This window comes from Panthera onca, chromosome D4 (assembly GCF_046562875.1).
Source record: "Panthera onca isolate mPanOnc1 chromosome D4, mPanOnc1 haplotype 2, whole genome shotgun sequence".
Lineage (NCBI taxonomy): Eukaryota > Metazoa > Chordata > Mammalia > Carnivora > Felidae > Panthera > Panthera onca.
In genome coordinates, this window is record NC_138351.1 from 7006348 (window position 1) to 7023969 (window position 17622).

General features: G+C 42.0%; 1 protein-coding gene across 3 annotated transcripts in view; it reads right to left on the bottom strand.

Annotated features, from left to right (window-relative positions):
• Nucleotides 1–13087, bottom strand: part of RIC1 (RIC1 partner of RAB6A GEF complex) — a 143545-nt gene extending 130458 nt beyond the window's left edge. For 2 of the 3 annotated variants that reach the window (XR_013551509.2, XM_060610209.3), the window contains exon 1: nucleotides 12638–13086. Coding sequence is in view for 2 of the 3 variants with exons in the window: in XM_060610209.3 (XP_060466192.2) it covers nucleotides 12638–12781 (144 nt within the window). In the remaining variant the exon portion in view is untranslated. Of the gene's footprint in view, nucleotides 1–12637 lie in introns of all 3 variants that reach the window. The other variant, XM_060610210.3, reaches the window with a different exon arrangement.
• Between the last annotated feature and the right edge of the window lie 4535 nt (nucleotides 13088–17622).

Below are 17622 nucleotides of genomic sequence, written 5' to 3' on the forward strand. Positions count from 1 at the left end.
GCCAAGCAAGGCAACAAGGCAGAATTGGGGATTATTGTTTACTGGGTATGGAGTTTCAATTTGGGAAGATGAAAAATGTTCTGGAAATGGATGGTGATGGTTGCATAACAATGTGAATGCACTTAAAGCCACAGAACTAGGGGTACCTGGGTGGCTCAGCTGGTTAAGCATCCAACTTCAGCTCACGGCATGATCTCATGGTTCGTGAGTTCGAGCCCTGCATCGGGCTCTGCACTGACAGTGCAGAGCCTGCTTGGGATTCTGTCTGCCCCTGTCCAGTGCATGCCTGTGTGCACACTCTCTCTCAAAATAAATTTTAAAAAGCCAAAGAGCTATACATTTAAAAATTATTAAAAAGGTAAATTTGTTATGCACATTCTACCACATTAAAAAAATGAAAGTAAATCCAGTTATAGATAAGTCACAAGGATAAAAGGTACAGCATAGGGAACAGAGTCAATGATATTATAATAGGGTTTTATGGTAGCTACACCTGGGGTGAGCATAGGATACTGTATAGAAATGTTGAATCTCTGTGTTGTACACCGGAAACTAATGTAACGTCAACTATACTCAAAAAAATTTTTAGGACGGCCAACAGGCACATGAAAAGATGCTCAACGTTGCTCCTTATCAGGGAAATACAAATCAAAACCACACTCAGATATCACCTCACGCCAGTCAGAGTGGCCAAAATGAACAAATCAGGAGACTATAGATGCTGGAGAGGATGTGGAGAAACGGGAACCCTCTTGCACTGTTGGTGGGAATGCAAACTGGTGCAGCCACTCTGGAAAAACAGTGTGGAGGTTCCTCAGAAAATTAAAAATAGACCTACCCTATGACCCAGCAATAGCACTGCTAGGAATTTACCCAAGGGATACAGGAGTACTGATGCATAGGGGCACTTGTACCCCAATGTTTAGAGCAGCACTCTCAACAATAGCCAAATTATGGAAAGAGCCTAAATGTCCATCAACTGATGAATGGATAAAGAAATTGTGGTTTATATACACAATGGAGTACTACGTGGCAATGAGAAAGAATGAAATACGGCCCTCTGTAGCAACGTGGATGGAAATGGAGAGTGTTATGCTAAGTGAAACAAGCCATACAGAGAAAGACAGATACCATATGGTTTCACTCTTATGTGGATCCTGAGAAACTTAACAGAAACCCATGGGGGAGGGGAAGGAAAAAAAAAAAGAGGTTAGAGTGGGAGAGAGCCAAAGCATAAGAGACTGTTAAAAACTGAGAACAAACTGAGGGTTGATGGGGGGTGGGAGGGAGGGGAGGGTGGGTGATGGGTATTGAGGAGGGCACCTTTTGGGATGAGCACTGGGTGTTGTATGGAAACCAATTTGACAATAAACTTCGTAAAAAAAAAATAAAATAAAAAATTTTAAAGGCATGAGAATAAAAAAAGAGGCTGAAAAAACTGCTGTATTTTATCAGAATTATATCAGTAGTAACCCCAAATATACTATAAGAAGATACACATTGTAATCACTAGAGAAACTGTTAGTAAAATAATTCAAAAAAGTATAGTTAAGAAATCAGAGGCCGGGGCGCCTGGGTGGCGCAGTCGGTTAAGCGTCCGACTTCAGCCAGGTCACGATCTCGCGGTCCGTGAGTTCGAGCCCCGCGTCAGGCTCTGGGCTGATGGCTCGGAGCCTGGAGCCTGTTTCCGATTCTGTGTCTCCCTCTCTCTCTGCCCCTCCCCCGTTCATGCTATGTCTCTCTCTGTCCCAAAAATAAATTAAAAAAAAAACGTTGAAAAAAAATTTAAAAAAAAAAAAAAAAAAAAAAAAGAAATCAGAGGCCAAGGGTGGCTCAGGTAATCATCTGACTCTTGACATTGGCTCAGTTCATATGGTTCGTGAGATCGAGCCCCTGCTTGGGATCCTCCCTCTCTCTCAAAATAAATAAATAAACTTAAAAAAAAAAAAAAAAAGGAGTAACAAAGGACATATTAAACAAAACACCAAAATGATATAAATCCAACCATATCAATCATTATATGTAGCTGGACTAAACACTCCAATCAAATGGCAGGGATTATCAGATTAGATTTGGGAAATAACAACAAAAAAGCAAAATCTAAATATATGCTGTCCATACAAGACATACTTCAGACTCAAAGATGTAATTATTTTGTGCACGTAAAAGGGTAGCAAACAGTATGTCACACGAGTGGTAAACCATAAGAGAACTGTAGTGGCAATATTAATATACAGTAAAATACACTCTATGAAAACAAACATTAGTGGGGAGAGAACTCATGATTTAAACAAACACACACACGCGCGTGCACGTCAATGCAAAAGACAAATATGACCATAAACCTAAGCAACACAGCCCAAAAATACATGAGCAAAAATCAAAAGCATTGAAAGAGAAAACAATTCAACCAGAGTTGGAGATTTCAATCTCTACTCTCAATAACTGATACTGCTAGACTGAACATTAACAAGGATACAGAAGACTTGAACCATGTCAACCAATTTAACCTACCATTTACAGAACTCTCTGCCAGTAACAGAATACATATTCTTTACAAGTACACATCAAACATGTTCTAACACAAAGCATATGGTAACCCATAATAATCTTAAAGGAGTAAAATTATTCAAAGTAGAGTCCTCAACCACAATGGAATTAAGTTAGAACCAATAACAAAGAGTATGCGAAATCCTTAAATATTTGGAAATTAAACCACATACTTCTAAATAATCCATGATCCAAAGAAATTATTTAATTTTAGAAATGATTAAATTTTAAGAACTGAATTGAGAACAAAATTTGATGCACATCAAATGCTATGGGGTGGAGGGGAGATGAATAGGTAGAGTACAGGGATTTTTAGGACAAGGAAAACATTCTGCATGACATTACAATCACAGATATTTGCAAATATACATTTGTCCGAACCCAGAGAACCTACAACACCAAACCCAAAGAAAATAATTTAAAAATCAGTGCACAAATAAAAAAACAGGAAACACAAAATTAACAGACCAATAAAAGATCGGTAAAACCAGAAGTTGGCTCACTGAAAAGATCTACGAAATTGCTAAAATTTTACCTAGACCAATGAGGAGAATCACTTAAGATTCCATCTTAATTTTAGGATGGATTTTTCTATTTCTGAAAAAAAAAAAAAAATACCATTGGGATTGCACTAAAGCTGTAGATTGCTGTGGGTAGTACTGGTATCTTAATCTGTGAACATGGGATGTCTTTTCATTATTTGCATCTCTAATTTTTTTCAGCAATGGTTTTGTAGTTTTCAGCATATAAGTCTTTTGCCTCCTCAGTTAAGTTTAATTCTAATTATTTAATTTTTTTGATACCATTGTAAATAAAATGGTTTTCTCAATTTCACTTTTGGATATTCATTGTTATAGCATAGAAATGCAACTGATTTTTGCATGTTGATTTTGTGTCTTTCAATTTTGCTGAATTTATTATTTCTAACTATAAAAAACTATGAGAATAAAACAAGTTTTGGCAAGGTTGCAAAACAGCAATATACAAAAATCAATTTTACATCTATATACTTGTAATAATCTGAAAATGAAATTAACAATTACATTTATGAAAGCATCTTAAAACATAAATAAAAATACGTAGGAATAAATTTAACAAAAGTGAAAGACCTGTACACTGAAAACTACAAAACGCTGCTAAGAGAACATTTTTAAAACCTAAATAAATAGAAAGACACTGCATGTTCATAGACTGGAATATACTATACCAATGAGATGGCAATTCTCTCTGTTGATCTACAAACTTAGTGCAATCCCCTGAAAATCCTGGTCTTTGTTTTGGTTTGTTTTTTGTGTTTCGTTTTTATGGGTTTTTTTCTTTTTCTTTTTCTTTTTTTTTTTTTTTTAGAAACTGACAAGATAATCCTAAAATTTATACAGAAATGCAAAGGATCTAGAATAGGCAAAATAATTTTGAAAACAAAGTAGGGCTTTTACCACCCAATTTCTAAATTTGCTATAAAGCTTCAGTGTGATGCTTGCATAATAGTCATATCAATGAATGAAAACAACAGAAAATACAGAAATCACCCCTTACTGTTATAGTCAACTGATGTTTGACAAAGGTGCCAATGCAATTCAACAGTGAAGAGTTTTTCGAACAAATTGTGCTAAGACAACCGGATATGTATGTTTAAAAAAAAAAAAAAAAAAACAACTTTGGTCTTTACAAAAAATCAACTCAAAATTGGTAACAGACTTACATATAAGAGGTCAAATTATAAAACTTATAAAAGGAAACATAAGATGCTGTGACCTTGGATTGGCCAAAGGTTTTTCAAGATACAAAAAGCATGATTCACAGAAGAAAAAAAAGAAAAACAAACTAGACTTCATCAAAATTAAGCTTTTATTCTCCAAAAGACACCACTAAGAAACTGAAAATCCAAATTATATAAGGAACCCTTACAACTCAAGGTTGTTAGGTAAAACATTCCAATTAAAAAAAAAAAAGGAGGGCAGGGCGCCTGGGTGGCTCAGTGGGTTAAGCATCTGACTTCGGCTCAGGTCATGATCTCTCTGTTTGTATGCTCCAGCCCCTGCATCAGGCTCTGTGCTGACAGCTCAGAGCCTGGAGGCTGCTTCAGATTCTGTGTCTCCCTCTCTCTCTGCCCCTCCCCTGCTCACACTCTGTGTCTCAATAATAAATGAACATTAAAAAAATTTTTTTTCTTAATTTAAAAAAAGGAGGGCAAAGGGTTTGAATAGATATTTCACCAAATATGGTATAGAAATGGCTAATAAGCACATGAAAAGATGCTAAACACTGTCAGTCATTAGGAAAGTACAAATTAAAGTCACAATGAGACACCACTACAAACCCACTAAAATAGCGGTAATAAAAAGGAATTACAATAACCAAGTGTTGAGAAGGATGTGGTGAAACAGAAACCTTCATGCTTTGCTAGTGGGGATGATGTAAAATGCTACTTAACGCTACTGTGGAACAGTTTGGCAGTTTCCTAAAAAGCTAAACATCAACGTACCAGATGACCTAGCAGTTCCATTCCTATCTCCCTATAAGAAATGATAATACGCATCCTTGCAAAGATATGCATACAGTTGTTTATAGCAGCATTATCCATAATGAAACAGAAACAACCAAATATCCATTAGCTGGTAAATGGATTTTTAAAATGTGGTATAAGCCACACAATGGAATAATATTTGGCTATAAAAAGGAGCACCACAAAAACATTATGCTAAGTAACAGCCAGACACAAGAGACTGCATGTTGTATGGTTTCCTTCACATGAAACTTTCAAAAGTCAAATCTACAGGGCCAAAAAGGCCAATGGTTCCCTGGGGCTGGAATATGAACACAAGTTAAATGCAAATGGGCATAATACTTCTTGGGGTTGCTGTAAATGTCCTAAAACTAGATTGTGATGACGTTTCACAACTCTATAAATTTACTAAAAGTCACTGTACCTTTACAATACTTTCATACATCTCAATAAAGCTGTTAGAAAATTAAACCACAGCAAATTCTACTGTACACCTACAATAATATTCAAATTTTCACATGTAAACTTATGTATGCTTTATTATGGATCTAAGGCAAATCACTTGGGGAGACGGGTTTGGGATAGCAACTCAAAATGAAGCAATTAGAATGAACTTAAAAGAAACCAAGATACCTTGATTCCAACCGACGCTTGCTAGCAAATAAAATATTTTTAATTAAGTAACTGTCACTTTGTGGCAAGTGTGAATTCTAGACTGGTCTTAAATACTTTTAAATTTTAAGTTTATTCACTCTAATATGATATCTATAGATGATATCTAATTTGATAAATTGCATATTTAGCAGTAAACAGAATGCTTTAATGCAGTATTTCCCATATAGGTGACACTTTTTTAATCACAGTGTAAGAAAATAATTTTTCCAACTTTTCTTCAATCCTTTTGATTTAAAGAGGATATCTGTGACAGGTGCTACTGATCTTTTTTTGTGTGTTTGTTTATTTTTGAGAAAGAGACAGAGTGTGAGCAGGCGAGGGGCAGAGAGAGGGGGAGACACAGAAACTGAAGCAGACTCCAGGTTCTGACAGTGAGATCATGACCTGAGCCCAACTCAGATGCTTAAAGGACTGAGCCACCCAGGTGCCCCTGTCCTGTGCTGGTTTACTTCTAAACACCTCTCGCGTAGCTGCTAACTCCTCCTTTTAAGAAAAGGGCAAGAGCCTTTGGCAGGAACCTAAATTTTCATAACATCGTTTTCATTCTATTCCCTCATACAGTAACACTGTATTTATCCAAGTGGTGCTGGCTTTCCATTTATAGTAAAGATATAAATTACTTTAAAAGAGAATTAAAAGTTAGATTGGAGAAGTACTATAAGGACAGGGCAAAAATCATGAATTAGGCATGTGAAGGACCTAAATTCAAGAAACGCTGCTTCCTATGATGTAAAGCACCTAGTCCACAAACTCAGAATGAATGTTTCCCTGTCATATGCATCAAATCAATGCTTAACAAGCATCCGAGGATGGGTGAAATGTCCTTATTTAAATGTTTATACTACTGTTTTATGGGACTTTCCTTTCCACAGGTCACTTCCAATATATAAACACAGACCGGGAACCAGTTCAATTGGTTATGAGACCGCACAATAGTTTACGTTTTGGTAAACTACAGAGGACCCTTTACCACATACCACTTCTTCCCTTTTCCCCTAGCTTTACTGAGATATAACTGACATACAACACTGCATAAGTTTAAGATGTACAGGCTGTTTGATACACTTATATCTCACAAAATGATCACCACCGTAGTGTTGGCCAACACCTGCATCACATAGTTAGCACTTTTCTCATAGTGAGAACACTGAAGACCCACTATCTCAGCAACTTTCAGGTATATAATGCGGTATTACGAACTACTGTCATTACATTAAATCCCCTGACAGAACGTATTCACCTGACATCTGGAAGTTTGCGCTCTTTGAACAACTCCCCTTTTTCCACACCTCCTAACCTCTAGTAACCACCATTCTAGTCTGTTTCTTTCTATGCATTCAGCTTTTTCAGATTCCATACGTAAGTGCCATCATACAGTATCTGCCTTTGGTTAACTTACTTAGGACAATGCCTTCAAGGTCCATCCATGTTGTTGCAAATGGCAAGATTATCTTTCTTGCTGGTGGCTGAGTAACATTCCATTGTGTATATATATCACATCTTCTTTATCCATTCATCCACTGACAGACACTTAGGTTGACTTAGGTTGTTTTCGTATCTTGGCTACTGTGAATAACAAGTACTACTTTTCTAATATAACCAAACTGTGAATTTAAAGTATTTAATTCACTTTCACCTAAATAACCCTATCTAAAATAACTTTTTCTAAATTTAACTTGTAATTTAATACTACCATTTTTTTTTAAACTACATGTCAACATTTTTAAATCTTCCACTTATTAAACCTTTAAAACATTCTGTGCTATGCATAGGATACCCTAAATTCATCAACTTAGTTTCAAAATACTTATTAGGGGCACCTGGGTGGCTCAGTTGGTTAAGTGTCCAACTCTTGATTTCAGCTCAGGTCACGATCTTATGGTTTGTGAGTTCGAGCCCTGCGTCAGGCTTCTGCCCTGACAGACAAGACGCTGCTTGGGATTGTCTCTCCCTCTTCCTCTGCTCCTCCCCCACTAGTTCTCTCTCAAATAAGTAAACATTTAAAAAATAAAAATACTTATTAAGCATATGCTTTGTACAGGCATTATGTATAGTACAAAAGATCATTTCTGCCCTCCAGAAACTTATTATCTAAATGGATAAATAAAACGTGTGCAAAAACTTGCAAACATTAGTTCATCAAAAAAATGAACACATCTTGTTATGGTAAATAAAGAATGACTCAGAGAAAGCAGAATTTCAACAGAAGCTAAAGGATGGATAATACTCTGATAGGCAGAGATGGGGCAAGTGATCATTCTAAGAGGGGAGTGTCTCTGATAACAAACTAAGAGTTTGAACTTCATTCTGTAACCAACAGTGAACCCTAAAAGACTTCCAAGCAGTGAGTTTGTGAGAAAGGCTCTCCAGGGGCGCCCGGGTGGCTCAGTCCGTTAAGCGTCTGACTCTTGGTTTCGGCTCAGGTCAGGATCCCACTTGTGAGATCAAACCCAGGCATCGGGCTCTGCGCTGACAGTGAGGAGCCTGCTTGGGATTCTCTCTCCCCCTCTCTCTGCCTCTCCACCACTCACAAGCTCTCTCAAAAATGAATTAAAAAAATTTTTTTTCAATTAAAAAAAAAGCTCTCTGGAGGCAATCAGTGATAGAACAGAGTTGACAAGGTATGAAATGGGAGAGTGGGAAAATATAGGTACAAACTAAATGGCTCTCCTGAGGTCCACAGTTAACCATATACCTAATCCTACAACTTGGCTTCTTTAAACATCTCCTTGTTCTCTGTTATTAGCATACACCAACAAGAACATAAGGTTGTAGTCAGGGTTACTCAAAGACACGCATTTTATTTCATAAGCCAAGTAAGTATCTATTTCAGCTTTTTTTTTTTTTTTTTTTAGCAAACTTCACAGCAATAAATCACAAAATTTTCATTTTTATTAACACATTTAACATATTAACGCCTTTGCATGGGTGTTTTGTTACGTATAACATACCCCTTCATCCGTTTCCTATACTGCCTATTAATGCTATCTTTCACACAAGGTGCTCAAAAATACTTCCAAAGGTAATTTACATATATAAAATAATGACCCCAAAATTGACATAAAACTAACTTAAAATTACAGCATTCTAAGGTATCATTCTGTGGTTCACGTATGTAGACTTTCGTATTCAGAGTTAAGCAGTGCATTAGAGGAATCATTCTAGGCCCTCTAGCACAGTTCAAAACACAATCTCACAAAACACCCTGTCAGTCATAAATCATAACACGGTTTAAACAGCAGCTTCAATCCCAAAGCTGAAACCAGTCCTTTTTCGTTTTTTATTTTTTTTTAACGTTTATTTATTTTTGAGACAGAGAGAGACAGAGCATGAACAGAGGAGGAGCAGAGAGAGAGAGAGACACAGAATCTGAAACGGGCTCCAGGCTCCGAGCCGTCAGCACAGAGCCCAACGCGGGGCTCGAACTCACAAACCGTGAGATCATGACCGACTGAGCCATCCAGGCGCCCCGAAACTAGTCCTTTTTCAATGCCCTTAGCAGAAATACATCATCAACTGCTCCATTGATCATACCTCTGCCACCCCAACCTAACACACACGTACTAAACTGTTTTTTTTTTTGAGCACCCTTTTTTGGGTTGCAAAATCTATGGATGACCCCTGTTGCAAACTCTTGAGCAGTTTTTAGAACTCCTAAGCAGAATCACAAAGTAGAGAAAACAAATTTGTATCAACATGTTACAATGAAACGAGTTATACCTTCACACTAAAAATGAAATAAAAAAGCAAAGCGAGTATTTGAAGAAAGTCTTTTGTTCATAAACAACCAAACAGCACTTATTTCTCAAATTTGGAGTTAGGAAAGAATTTTAAAGAGGTCTGGCTGACACTGATACTACAAACAGACGCTTAGAGTACATAATAGTAACTACAGCAGGTACAAAAAAGTTCACTAGAAGACCCATAAAACGTACACAAGTTATTCTTAGGAATTTTATTTAATGTTTCCATAGTCTCATGACTAAACAATATTTTAAACATAGCAATTCTTTTTGGACATTAAACACACACACAGAGCTTAGGCTTTTAAATGCATGGATACTTTCCACAGGCTAGTTTTCTCTTTTCAAAAATGCATCCCTCCTAAGTGACTGAGAGAGGCCTAACAAAATTTCAAATAAGCAAATCATGTTATACATCCTGATCTCTCTGTGCATGTCTCCCCATCTCAAATGCCCTCAAGCAGCTTTTAAGACCTCAACCCCACATTTCCATCTTCAGTGTTCACTTTATTCTCTAAAGTTACGTGTATGTACGGGAGCTTTCCAATATCAAAGCTCTCGTGTTTTCAAGCACACGTTTTACTTTTTTAAAAGTTTTTTAATGTTTATTTACTCTTGAGAGAAAGAGAGAGCGTGAGCAGAGAGATAGACGGGAGGGGGGGGGGGGGTTGTGGAGAGACAGAGAATAAGAAGCAAGCTCCAGGCTCCGAGCTGTCAGCACAGAGCCCGACACGGGGCTCGAACTCACAACTGTGATGAGATCATGACCTGGGCCGAAGTCGGAAGCCTAACCGATTGAGCCACTCTGGCGCCCCTCATGCAAACATTTTAAACCAATTCATTCTAAATTGAATACTGATAGTTCCTCAATTTAGCTAGAGGTGTTTTCACTTTTAAAAGAAATTTGTTAACCTAAATTGATTTTAACTTACATAGTTTCAGTAAGTTTAGAAATTAAAAAAACAAAGCAAAAAAAAAAAAAAAAAAGCTTTCACACAGTGAAAAAAGGCATATTCCAAGAGGAGGAGACTTGAAAGCAGGAGTCTGGCACCGGCTCCCCATTAACCCAGCCATCTAATCACAGACCTTCAGAGCATCTGATCCAATACGTGACTCTTCAAGTGATGAAGCTGATGCCAGAGACCAAGATTAACCATTCCTGGACCTACAGTAACACGCAGCCTCCACTCAGGCATCTCATTTCACCTCATATGCCCTAACCCCACACACGGGATCTTATTGGTAGTGACCCCAGGACTTCTGTAAGAAAGCAGCTGTATGTAGGATGGAAGTTTAAAGGTAGGAGTCACCAGCAGCTTTAAATTCCGTGACTGCCTATTTTACAGTGTCTAACTCCAAAGGCAAAAAAAGCAGGTATTAGTTTTCTTTTTTTATTTATTTTTGAGAGAGCACAAGCGGGGGAGAGGCAAAGAGTGGGGGGCAGAGGATCTGAAGGGGTCTCTGTGCTGACAGAAGAGAGCAAGACGTGGGGCTCACGAACGGCGAGATCATGACCCCAGCCGAAGTCCGACGCTCAAGTGACGAGCCACTCAGGCGCCCTAACAGATGTTCTTAATATTCCTAAGAAAACTGACGCACATTTTTGTTTCTTTCACAGAGCAATGAAGTAACCTGCAGGCTTCGGGTCCATTCATCCCTCGTAGTAAGTTGGGTACTGTCGAAACTTAAGTCTACCCTTTCAGGGACAGTTAAATTTGAGGCTGTTCCATCAAGGTGAAATTCATTCCAAATTCGGAAGACGAGTTAAAATTCAAGTTCTAATTATTTCTTCTGCATGAACTTTCAAGAAGATTATATACACACAAGCAAATAAAAATTACTCCACTGGCATACACACTGTAAGTGAGGTAGCATCTCATTTAAACACCAAATGATATACAATGCCCATATTCAAAAAGGACATCAAGCACCAGACACGAGAGTCACGCTGCCGGTTACATAACCACCTCTTCGGTTTTGATATTTACTTACAACGTACATGGGCCCCAACTCAACGGCGAACAGTTTCGCCTTACAGCCTATGACAGTCCTATAAAGAAGCTACCGGAAACACCTCCGTCCCATCATCACTTTCACCAGGGCTGTGAGAGTAGACAGGACTTTTCAAGTATTCACACGGCCAGCCAGACATCTGAGGGTTTTAACTCAACTAAAGCCAGTAACGCCACACGGATCTAATACAACCAAGGTCATAACCTATTTCCACGCGGTCAAGTCAGCTATCAAAAGACACAAACTGCACTCTGACGTCGGGAAGTACTGCCCTCTTTGGGGGACAAACCACCAGCAACAAACATTTTTTTTTTTTTTTTCCCCTTCTATAGCTTTTAGAGCCTGACCTAAGAGCAGCGTTCGCGGAAAAAAGGGAGTAGCCCACCCACCACTTAAGTTCGGTGAAGTTCTTTTCTCTTACCTACTCACTAGTGACACGAGAACGAGGAGAGAAAAAAAAAAAAAAAACCAGGGCTCGCAGAAAGCACACACAGAACTCAGTTTCATGCTTTTCCCAAACCTCATGACTTCCAGGTGTTAAATGCCCGGGCGCAGCGCGGGCACAGCGGAGTTCAACTTCCGCTCCTGCCAACCTCCCCCTGCAATTCTCTACCGAGAGTCCCGGGCAGCAGCGAGGCGGGGAGGAGATGCTGGGGTGAAGCGACGCGTGGGACGAGCAGACCTTCGGTCAAAAACGAAGGAATCCTGGCTGCGGCTGCTAGAAGAAAGTTCTCACAGGCCTGCCAAGTCTGGCACTGGGTGAAGCCCAACAGGCTCTCCCTGACTCCAGAACCACGGCCTTGAAAGCAGGGGCGGGCCGGGAGCGCACGGCGCCCAGACTGCTATTTGCGGAAAGTTTAAACAAATTTGCTCCTCGGGGAATGGGGGAAGGGAGCGGAGGGCAAGTCCGGGCTCGGCCAAGGGAGCGCGCGGGGTGTGCGCGGCGCGCGGCCGCCGGTCCGACGCGGGGAGGCGCACGGATTTTCGGCGGCCGCCGCCGCCGCCGCCGCCGCCTCTGCCCCCCGAGCCCCGGCCGAACGGGCCCGGCGCCGAGGGGCAGGGGCGCGGGACGCCGGGTGGAAGTTGAGGGCGGGACCGCGCCGGGACGCCGGGGAGGGAGCGGCGAGAGGCGGCGGGCGGCTCTACTTACGCGGCTGTACCAGATGCTGAGGCGGACCGGGGCCAGCACGGCGAAGAAAGTCCTCTGGGGGTCGGACTGAACGTGGATAGGCGCCTCGGCCGGGCTCCCCAGAGGGCACAGCAGCCTCTTGGGCCAGCCGCTCAGGAAATACATGGTCCGCGCGGAGCCGCCGACGCCGCGGCGCCCGGCGGCCCCCGGCCCCGTCCGTCACACTCAGCGGCCCGGGGCCGGACGCCCGCCTCCCACACCGCCACCGGCCGAGTCGGCGGCGTCGGCAGCGGCAGCTCGGAGCATCTGCCCGCTGGCCGGGCCGGGCCGGGCCGGGCCGACGCGAAGCTAAGCGACGAAGGAACCCTTGGGCTGACGGGGCCCAGTGTGGGGGAGGTAGGGGGAGGGAGAGTCGGGATGGAGAGGGGGCGGGAGGAGCGCGGAGGCCCGCCCCGGCCCGGCCCCACCCCTTCCTCGGGCCGCACGGGCGTCACCACGCCGCGCCGCGTGGGTCGGGCCGGGGAAGGCTTGCCGCGCGCACGCGCCTTGGAGACTTCTCCCTACTTCCCCCCCCCCCCGCCCCGCCGTCGCTCTTCTTTCTGAAGCTCCGCCCCTATCTTCACGAGCGGCCGCCGCGCTGCGTCAACACGCATGCGCCTCTGCCCCCTTCTGGCCCCTCTGCACCTCCCACTTGCAATGTGCACCACGTTGTTGGGGCCGGGTGGGCGGGACTACCGCCTGAGACTCAGGGGAAAGTGGGCCGAACGGGGCGAGACCCAGTTGCGGGGTGACTCGAATCGCGGAACACGCCTCTCGCCCGGCCTTAAGCCAAATTTGACTCCCTTCGCGGATTGGTGAGGCTTGTGGGCCGGGCCTGGCGCTGCAACTCGGGGAAAAGGTCGGGGGGGGGGGGTAGATTTGCAGGGGCGCGATAGTCACGTGACCTTCCCTGCTGGCCAGCCCACCCACCCCAACCGTTCCCCGTGCTGGGCCGTGGGGTCCTTGGCCTAGTGAGCCGCTGTTGCGTGCCAGGCTCTGCAGTGAAAGCTGGCGGTGGAGTTCCTGCCCTCATGGGGTTTACAGCCTAGAGGGGGCCTTTATTCGATCCGTGAATAAACCACCCGCCTTGAAAGTGCCTGAGCCGCGTCCTCTTTCCTTCGGGTTTCCAAATCTAGCGTGTAATTAAGAATTCAATTTGTATTCATCTATCCCTTTACCAACCACAATGTTAGACAAGGCAAGGCTGTCTCTTTTTTTGCACCCTTCGGTAGAGTATATGCCACAAAAGAATTGGACATAATTTTAGATCTGGGACGGGCCTTAGAGTCTCTCTAGTTGGATGTTTAACTTTTGGACCCCAGGGATCACCCTAACAACTGTTTCTTTTTGAGTCCTGACCCAGTGGTTACCTCTGAATAGGAGGACGGCGTCAATGGAGATGGAGTGTGTGTAGAGAAGGCGAAGGGTGGGGGGGTCCAAAATGAAAGACTTCTCATTGTCTGCCCCTTTTGTTCACTTTTCATTTTTCCACATTTTTTAAATTAAAAAAATACGTTAACCCAGGTTTAAAACAATGTTGCATGAAAAAGTAACAATAAACAGCAAAGGAGGAAACAAAGTAACTTAATGCGTATCAGATGTAGCATTGTAGCTGGTATTTGTAACAAAATATGTAACTTTTACATAATTTTTTTAAACATTCACTGCATTCCCCAGAAGGTGATCAAAGAACCCAGGATTCCTCAAATCACAGTTGAAACTGCCGCACCACTCACTGGCCTCTTGTGGTCAGACTGTGTCTCCTTCCTGGCGTCCCCCCCACCCCCACGTCCAGCACAGCAGCCTGGCACACACCAGGAATAGTAAACTCTGAAAATATGTGTCAAATGAAAATTGGATGAAACCCTGATCCAGCTGAACTACACCATTGGACAAAGAGACCCAGAGAAGTTTCTTGACTTACCAAAATAAAACTGTAGAAGAATAATACAGTTGCGTCATACTTTCATCTGACTTGTATTCGGTTATGCACTTGGCAGAGAAAGAGAGAAAATGAAAATAGGTTACAGTGCAGCAGTTACACGGGCAATTTTACTGAGAATGTATTCGTCCTAGCTCCCCTTCAGAGGTCTTTGTTCTGTGCCTTCTAAGTGAGAGCACCAACTTCCAAGTAATTTTCTTGCACTCTGTTTTTTTAAAGTTTTTAATGTTTATTTATTTTTCAGAGAGACAGAGAGAGCGTGAGTGGGGGAGGGGCAGACACACACACACACACACACACACACACACACACACACAGAATCTGAAGCAGGCCCCAGGCTCTGAGCTGTCAGCACAGGGTCTGACATGGGGCTCAAACCCACCAACCATGAGATCATGACCTGAGCTGAAGTCGGACACTTAACCGACTGAGGCACCCGCACAGCAACCCCCCCTTTTCTTTTTTAATTTTTTAATGTCTATTTTTGACACAGGCAGAGCATGCACTCGGTTTTAACTTTACTTGCTAACTTTAGAATCTAATTCCCTGGCTACACTCTTCTGTATATTTGAGGTTTACAAAACATTTTCAAATATATGACTTGATTTATTTAGTTCCACAGCAAATCTTCAAGGTGGGTAATACTGGTGTGATGTTTATTCTTACTTTCTTAGTGAGGAAACAGGACCAGACTGGTGGAGGGTCCCAAAGTCACATGGCCTGAAAAGAACCCTTCCTTCTGCAGACACACTCAATCTTGAGACCGGATTGAATTGAATCGTGCTAGTGGTCGAAGGCAGTGAGGAGCTGGAGGGTGGGATGATATGTCTGACTCCCCACAGTCCCTTACATGAGCGTTCCACATCGTGATAGAAACCCTATGGGCTGGATTTTCCAACTTTCAAATATCATATTCTAAGTTTACTTTGTAAAATACACAAGCAATTCCATGCCATGGATCTTCCTTCTTGTAGCCTCCCAACATCACTCTCCAGTCAAACTTACTGAACTGTATTCTGAGCGAAGACTAAGCTGATAAATGAAAATTAACAGGTGCATCTTTTCAAACAGATTTGTTTTTATTGCAAGAAATAATGTGGGTAAGGGTGCACAGAAACAGAAGTACATTTATAAACTGTTGGGACTATAATGTGGTGCAGTTTTTCTAAAGTATATTTGGTGGGCACTTGGGTGGCTTAGTTGGTAAGTGTCCAACTCTCGATGTTGGCTCAAGGCATGCTCTCATGGCTTGTGGGTTCAAGCCCTGCACCAGGCTCTGCACGGACAGTGTGGAGCCTGCCTGGGATTCTGTCTCCCTTTCTCTCTGCCCCTCCCCTGCTTGCTTTCTGTATCTTTCTCAAAATAAATAAACTTAAAAAAAAATTAAGTGTAGTTGGAATTACATTTAAAAATGGAGAGATCTTGGGGCACCTGCGTGACTCAGTCGGTAAATCATCTGACTCTTGATTTCAACTCAGGTCACAATCTAGCGATTCATGGATTCGAGCCCTGCATTGGGCTCTGTGCTGACAGCGCAGAGCCTGCTTGGGATTTTCTCTCTCCCTCTCTCTCTCTGCCCCTCCCCTGCTCTCTTTCTGTCTCAAAATAAGTTAATAAAACAAAAAAAAATTTTAATTAAAAAAATGGAAAGATCCTTAAATTATGCATACTCTTGCCCACAACTATTTCTGTCCAATGGTTACTTTCCAAGGAAATAAACACTGGTATGTATAGAGTTTAGCTTTAAGAACGTACCCCACAAAGGTGTCACTAAGTGTCCCCAAAAAGACATTAATCACAGTTCTCTCTTAGAATGGAATATTTTGTAAAAATTAAAAAAAAAGTGTGGTAAGAATAATCATATAGAAGTATGTTTAGTATATATTATCCAGTAATGAAAGCAAATTAAGACAGAATGTAAAATTTCCCATGTTCATTGGGGTGGGGGTGGGAGGGAGCGTATGTGGGCCAAAGGAAAAAAAAAAAAATGAAGACCTGCACTAAAACATTGGTGTTTACCCCCTGATTACAGGTGCTGCTTATGTTCTCTTTTGGGCTTTTTTGGTATTTTCTACATTGTCTATCGTGAACATGTTACTTTTGTAGCGAGAAAAAAAAGTTGTGTGAAACAGTTTACATTGCTAATGATGGACGATGGCCCTCAATGTCCAGCTTTCACTAGGGCCTGAAATGCTGGCGGATCAAAGGGAGCAATGTAGTGGCACCTCAGGTGCAGTCCTGAGACTAGCAAGAGGAGGGTCAGGATGAAAGGCCCTGGGTACTGCTCACATTCACAGACTTTGTGACGATGGCACAGCACCAGGACTGGATTGTGGTTGTGAATGCACCGCTCCCCATGTTTGGTGACCTCTATGAGAGCCTACGCAAATGTTCCCTGAAGAGGATGCTGCTTTAGTTGCTGACTCGTGCATATGCTTTTAACATTCATCCTTTATTACGCTTTCATTATGGACAGCTGATGTATTTGCTTCTGGGCCGGACTCCCGATTATCACTTATCCTGTTCGGAAGATTGGTAATGAGTATCTGAGCAGAAATGATAATGGTGTCAGGAGTTGGCTTCTCAGTAGCCTGGGGGTGAGTGGAGAAGGTGCAAATATACATGAAACAAGGTTGGCCGTGAGCCAATCATCTTTGAAACTAAGTGATGGGTAACTGGGAACTCATTGAGGTGTTTGCTCTCCTTTTCCATACAAATGAAATTTGCAGTCATAAAAAGTATAAACATTTAAATTAAAAAGAGCATCTCAGTAACTTTGGTCACATGTGACTAACCAGTCTACTTTGTCCCCTATCCTCCCAACAGTGGTGACTATTACTTGGAATCATTTCATTAACCATAAAGGCAGGATGGCTTATTATTAAAAGGCCTTTGTGGTTGTAAACAAGTCTGGGCTGAAGCATGAACGCAAACTAGAAAATAAAGAGAGAGAGCCTATGTTTCCTAATCCAGCAAAATGGGAAGAGAGTCACTATTCTTGTCCTTAGCTTTGTGTTTTCTTTTT